This window comes from Nanorana parkeri, unplaced genomic scaffold (assembly GCF_000935625.1).
Source record: "Nanorana parkeri isolate BGI_ZX_2015 unplaced genomic scaffold, ASM93562v1 scaffold899, whole genome shotgun sequence".
NCBI classification, from domain to species: Eukaryota; Metazoa; Chordata; class Amphibia; order Anura; family Dicroglossidae; genus Nanorana; species Nanorana parkeri.
This window is the reverse complement of record NW_017307167.1, coordinates 325,299-332,468: the sequence shown is the minus strand read 5'-3', so window position 1 is coordinate 332,468 and position 7,170 is coordinate 325,299. Positions and strand designations below refer to the sequence as shown.

Sequence of the window (7,170 nt, the reverse complement as noted above, 5' to 3'; positions counted from 1 at the left end):
ATTCTCCTGCCGGCTAGCTTCCGCAGGTGACAGGTGGATGTAAGCAGCTGGGAGCAATAGCCAGACTGCTATTAGCTATTTTAATTTGAAATAGCCAATAGCAGAATGCCTATTGAAACCCCACCCACTGAGCAGAGGAGCGTACCTGAGAGATTAAGTTGTCTCTCAGTTCTGCTGCTCTGCTCAGTCAGCAGGTGCAATAGAGCGAGTGTAGACAAGTAGGATCTTGTTTATAAGTCCAAGCCATGGTTGATAATGAAGATAATCAGCAAATATAGGCACACAGGGTAAATCCAAGTAGAGTTCAAATGAAATAGGGGTCGACCGATATGGTTTTTTCAGAACTAAGACCAATTATGGGCCACCTTTCAGGCTGATAACCGGAATCAGTTACAATTATTCTGTTTATGTCCAGCTACGGAATCTTGTGCCAGCAGCTGAAAGTAAACAGCGGGCAGTGGGCCTGATATCGGTCAATGGTGAAAGGGATTCCACAACCAATATTTATCTGCCGGAGGCTAGATTCCACAGCCGGCAGCTGAATGTAAACAGCAGGCATTGGGCAGTGCAATAGCTAGCCTGCTATTGGCTATTTCAAATTACAATAACCAATAGCAGGCTAGCTGTTACAGCTGCCCACTGACTGCTGTCAATCAGCAGAGGAGCGGACCTGAGAGAGAACTTTCTCTCTCGGGTCCGCTCCTCTGCTGATTGACAGCAGGCAGTGGGTGGTGCAATAGCCAGCCTGCTATTGGCTATTTCAAATGGCAATAACCAATAGCAGCTAGCTATTGTGCCCACCCACTGCCTGCTGAAATCAGCAGAGGAGCGGAACTGAAAGAGGTCTCAGGCTCTGTTCATACAAGATTTTCCAACCGGCTCCTTTGATCAGCTTTGATCAGCTGATCAAAAGATGCCGGCCGAAAGGGTGGCGACAGTGGCACCCACTGTGCGAATTTCATCTGGTTCCTCAAGAAACAACCAACTTTGTATGGCCTCCTTTATTATAATTTAGACATTTGTAAATATGTTAAGCCTGATGAAGGGACCCTGCGCAGCCCCGAAAGCGCTTGTCTTTATTTGACGTGGTTCATAATAAATACTTGGTGATCCTGAAAGGATTTTTGATGTGCTGGTGACATTCTTCCATACAATTTGCAAATATCGCCCCCAATTATTGCCAGGTCCGATAATCGGTTGACCCCAAAAATAAAATCCAGGTCAGTATTAAAAGTCAAGCACAAATTCAGAATCGCACATCACAAAACAGTTAAAGATATATATATATAGTGTTAGTTACATATATAATTATATAGCAGCAGGAACTAAGTGCAGTATTTTACACAGATTGAGAAAACCGCTACAGCACAATTGGCAAAGAGACATATAAAAATGATCAGCTCCTTGTACATTTTAAATCCTGAGACTAAGGAAGAAACATACAGTAAATACCATGGCTGTACTCATACAGGGACATAAAAATAATATTTATTTTCTACCAATGCAGATATAGAACAATCAACAACACTACATTTAGTTTAAGTTTTGAAGCACTTGCATTCACTGCATACATATTCTTCTCTTATAGAGTCTGGTGGTTGATCGCTTTGGCAGAAGAGTTTTGCTGCTGTCTGGCTATGCATCAATGGTCTTAGCTTTGGGGCTTCTAACTCTGACAATCTCACTGCAGGTAAATATACCTATTGCCATTCAAACATAAGTAAAAGCACTTTATTTGTACAGCGCAACTAAAAAAAGTCACCGAACACTGCATACTGCATTTCTGCGCTACTAAATAGTCCAGATTGAACAGTGGTTAGACTTGCTGAATAAGGGTTTACATTATGGAAGCAAGGGTTTTATTTTTAAGACAGAAGAGTATGACTGCGCAGAGTATTTTCCCTAACACAAAGTTCTACTTCCTGTGCACACTGAAAAGTGCAAGCGCTTTGTTGTACATTTTACAGGGTTCCATTGAAAAGATCTGAATGGAACCATACAGGGAAACATACCAAACATAAAACATGCAGATTTTTTTTTTACTTTTTCCCAATGTGTCGCAATCCAGCATAGTCATAGGCACAAATCCAATAGAAAACAATCAACTTTTTGTTCATGCATTTTACCTGCATCGCAAAACACTACAACGCACAACATCCTACCAAGCATGCTTAAATCCAGACACATTTTTGGATTTGATTATTTGCTATCTTATGCCAGCTATAATGCACACGGGGAGCAAAATCACATTTAAATCTTTGTTGCCTTTAGAATCAGTGAGATGCAACCTTTTGTTACCTAATCAGCCCTGCACCGTTTACTATGAAAAACTGCAGTATTGTTGTTTTTTCTATCAGTGTGCCTCAGTGTGGCAAAATTAAAAGTTATATGAATTCAAAGAGGTATAACAAAAACTCTACGCAGCCCATCAAAAAATCTCACTCACTAGATGTATATGAGCTTCCATTAGTAGGTCAAACAGCCTAGCAGCATAGGATCCCCAGGACAAGCTTATTCCAAGCTGCCACTCTCCCAACTCACCTCAGTCACGGTCCATCTCAGAATCCTCACGATCCTGTGTCCCAAGAAATATATGTACTTCACAATCATGGTGCAGTCTACGGAATCCTTCACTTAATATGTGTGGACTGCGGAAAAGTCTTTCACAGGAACTGGTTATAGCTGACTCAGTTGTTTGTTTAAAGGAAAACTCCATTAAAGTAGATGAGGACCACCAAGGACAACTCTTCAATACAATAAGGCCCTGTGTAGTCAGGCTTCTGTTCATGTTCCTTTTGGTGTAGTTCAAATGCAGGTCAGAAGAACGTCAAGTGTACCTGTTAATGAATTCTGAAAAATCCCGGAAGCACCTTAAAAACCATTTCCTCTTTTGCGGAGGTATCTTCAGGGAAGCCTATCCCACCTCACCCTAACCACTGAACAATCACTTTCTCAAACAATCATTCCCACGCAGCTACCTCCTCATGTATCACTTGCTCCTCCCTTTTAGATTGTAAGCCCTCACGGGCAGGGCCTTCCTTACCATCTTGTCTTAAATTGTATTGTGACTGTAATGTCTTCCTTATATTGTAAAGCGCTGTGCAAACTATTGGCGCTATATAAATCCTGTATAATAATAATAATAATAATTTAAAAAAACAAAAAACATATGCCAACAATGAACACAGAGTGTACATGAAGCAGGCATATGCAATTGCTGTATATGAACACAGAAACTTACTTTTGTGTTAGCTGTTATTATTCTGACTCCGATCGTTGTGATAGCGAAATATATCCCTTGCTGAGACCTCTATGCCTGGCCTGTATAAGCAGATATACTCACTGCGGACAATCCTCGTCAGATAGCTGAACTCGTCAATACCGATTCATTCAAAAGAGGTGTTTATTCTTTAACATCAGGTTACAGCAGATGATAGGAACAGCAGTTGAACGGTTATAGTATTGTGCGGTCAGAAAATGATGCCTTTCCTACGTACTGTGCAGATTATATGTGTGTCCTTGTTACATGTGGCTTCTAACTGTGGCCATGACACAGGAAGTACTGCACACAGGAAGAAGGAAGGGGCGTACACTAGGGGGAAATACATCGTCACATGAGGAATAATTACAGAAAACATGTTTGTTACAACAAAAGGCCACTAGATGGCAGCATAGGATAACACATGAATTTAGCTATGAGAAAATAGTTAGGCAAATCACACTATATAAATTCTAACCTATATAACAATGCTAATATTAACTGAGGCTATGCATCTCATATTCTATGCCCCTATTGGGGCGGCACAGTTATCTTCATCTCCTCATGACACCTCTGTGCTCTGCAGGCAGTCTATGTAAATTACAGGCTGCTGTGCACAGTGGGAACTATAGTGTAGGGAATGGAAAACCAGATTTCCCACATTGCTATGCTTCCGTCATGCACAAGCTTCTCTGTGGAAACTGAGCTCTGTCTCTGAGCTCTCTCCCCCCATTTATTAATATTCATAGTGGCAAAACCCCCTGGAAAGTGCAGAGTAACCTGGAAAGGCATAGTTGGGGTGCAGTCATCTTGTTACGATAACTCACAGGGAGGGGGTTAGCTGCTTTACAATCTTACCCCAGTGTCAGACTAAGTTTCCTGTGGAGGGAATTTTGAATTTTTAGGACTTTAAAAAGCCAGCAATGTGAGTCATAAAAATGTACACACATACTGTATACATCATCACTGCACCTCTACATTACCAAAATCAATGCTAATCACTTACAAAGATGGAAATGGGCTTTAAACTGATGTCAAACTGATGATCTTATGCTAACATATTCTGTCAGATCATTTTAATGATCACAGCCAAAATCAATAACTTTTCAAGGTAATTCAAACCTTTTTTTTAGGTAATGTTGAATATAACTGTAACCTATTTTGGGTTTTTCCAACTGTCTGCATCCTTGCAAAGGAGATTTTCTTTTACTGTCTGTCCCCGAGGTCACAGTCGTATGAAATGGAGGGAAATCTACCCAAATGAGGACCCCGAAAGCAATACGAAGTTAATAAACTATCTATTTCTTTCCTGCAATGTCCAAAACATTTGGCTGGAGTTACATTTAAATAATTGTAGGTCTTGGCACAAGAAAGTATGTAATGTAAATGTAATAACATTGATGCAATGATCAGTATTATTAGCCAGATAGATAATGCAGGCATTCCAATAGAATGTGTTGGAAATACAACAGCTTATACTAATGTACTGATATGTCTTTTAAGCAGTAGATGGCGCTGTAGTGCATTATTAGTCTCTATGTTTATACATACTTATCTATGATATATACAGGCTCTGTATGCTGTAAAATGCTGTATTCTGATATAATGTCCCTCTAAGCAAGTAAAACTTAATTCAACATTCCTGGAGATCTCAGTGCTTCATCTAAACACATAACCAAAAGAATGTTGTTCAGCAAGATTTATTTTTGTTTCTGCAAATCTTTTATAAACACATTATTATATGTTATGCTTTAGACTATGTACACTTGGATGCCTTACTGCAGTGTGATTGTGATCTTCATATATACTCTCTCATTTGGAGCAGGGCCAGGTAAGAGACCTCTTATTGTCAGCTTTCAATGCACACTCCAGTCAAACATGAAAAGTCTTACATTTAAATCTACTTCAGCTACACTGCCTATGTGCTTGGTTCTCGCATGTTCATTCTGGAGTTCAGGTTGCAGGGATGGCGGGCATGTTAGCTACATCCATATAATTTCCAGTACTCTGTTCTCTCTCTAAATTGTTCTGAGCCCATGAAAATGCAGACCACTGTGTTCTCCAGTACCAGAACCACTCTCTTACTGAGCCAACTGCAGTATTACCCACACACTGGCCATATTTTCCATAATGGCCCTCAAGAGCCAGTGCCTAGGGCAGAAGGGTTACAGTAGGCAGCACCAAGCCTCCTTATCAAGAGTGACAACTCTTTTGCGGCGGCCGCTGTCAGAGTTAAAAAAAAGCAAAAACCAACAGACAGCATGGGAAGGAATAGCTAGGCTGCTATTGGCTACTTCAATATGCAATAGCCAATAGCAGGCTGGCTATTGCACCCACCCACTTCTGCTGTCAATCAGCAGAGGTGGAAAAAAGAAAATGGCATTGCACTTTACAAACCCAAATAGTAATCCTAAAATGTGAGCAAAATAGTATGAAATGTGAAATTGTCACAAAGTGATAAACAATTTTGTGTCATACACAGCACCTGTGTTGCACAATGTCTGTGCTGATGATAGTAAGAAAAAACTCTAGGTCTAATGGTCTAGTCCAGGGGCGCCCACAATTTTTCGTCTGGAGATCTACTTTTCAAATGACGAGCTCAATTAGATCTACCAATGAAAAAACCCCTGCATTTATGGGCGGCAGGGGGCGTGGCGGTGCATTGAAGTCAATGACACCGCAGGCAAGCCCCACGCCCTGCGTTCCAGTCCAGTGCAATCCGGAAAAATGCTGCAAGCACTATTTTTGCAGATCGCACTAGACCGCAATGCAGGCACTAATGTGCCTGCGTTCCGGGTGCGGGCGATCGCACTGTGGGCGGGGGCATGGCTGCGGTGCCATTGAATTCAATACAACCCCACACCCCCTCACACCCTGAATGCAGGGTGTCGACCAGCTTACATTCCAGTGCGTCCTAGAGGCCCCGGCGTTCTGTCCTCCCGCGGTGCTCATGTGGCCGATGTTGCACACGGGGAGAGGTGTCCTGCCCCTTTCCATCTGCAGTGTCTGCCACATTCAGCCGGCAGCGTGGGGGCATAGCCGTAGCCAGCTCTTCAGGCATGTGATGTCACCCAGCGCCCCACCTCCAGGATTTATTTTTTATTTTAAATGTATTTAATATTTATTCTTTTTATTTATTTTGTTACTTTTGGGGGGGCTTCGGGGGAAATGTTAGGGGTCTAAACAGCCCCTTGATATTTCCCTTTTAAAATAGAAAAAGAAATTGAGGACACAAAGTCCTCTATCTCTTTTTCTGCAGCCTCCGTTCTAAATGAATGGAAAGCACAGATGCTTCCCATTCATTGAGAAAATATTTTACTATCATCTAGTTTCTGAATGGGGAGGAGCCTATGAAGTGTGTGCTTCTCCCCATTGAGAAACTCATAAATGAACAGGAAGTGATGTAAATCACATCCTGTTCATTTATAACTGGGGACACATAGTACTATGTTTCCCCAGTTATTTACAAACACTGAAGTGATCAGCCGATCGCTCCAGTGTTTGTCCTGCACAGAGGATCGGAACATATCACTGATATGTACCGATCCTCTGCCGCTCGGCCACACACAGGGGGGTTCAGCTTCTCCTCTGGATCCGCGCTGCTCTCACGGGCAGAGGCAGCGGCGGATCCGGGGAGAAGTGAAAGAAGCGCTGCAGCTGCGGGGGGGGTGGAGCCGCTGTCACAGAACTAAGGCAAAGAGGTGAGGGGAGAGTATTTTTCCCAGAGGAGGGGTGCGGAAGGTCTCGGGAGGTGCGCAGAGGGTGTCAGGAGGGGCGCAGAGGGTGTCAGGAGGGGCGCAGAGGGTCACTGTAAGAATTACTAGTGATTGTATAAGACTGAGCAATAGTTTGCTTTAGATGACAATACAAGCAGAGAGACAGAGGAGAGGGGGGGGGAATAGAGAGGAAAG

General features: G+C 42.5%; 1 protein-coding gene across 1 annotated transcript in view; it reads left to right on the top strand.

The window, feature by feature from the left end:
• Nucleotides 1-7,170, top strand: part of LOC108794797 (solute carrier family 2, facilitated glucose transporter member 9-like) — a 30,027-nt gene that overhangs the window by 19,494 nt on the left and 3,363 nt on the right. The window contains exons 9-10 of the mRNA XM_018565899.1: nucleotides 1,589-1,690; nucleotides 5,015-5,090. Of these exons, the coding sequence (XP_018421401.1) occupies nucleotides 1,589-1,690; nucleotides 5,015-5,090 (178 nt within the window). The remainder of the gene's footprint in view (nucleotides 1-1,588; nucleotides 1,691-5,014; nucleotides 5,091-7,170) is intronic.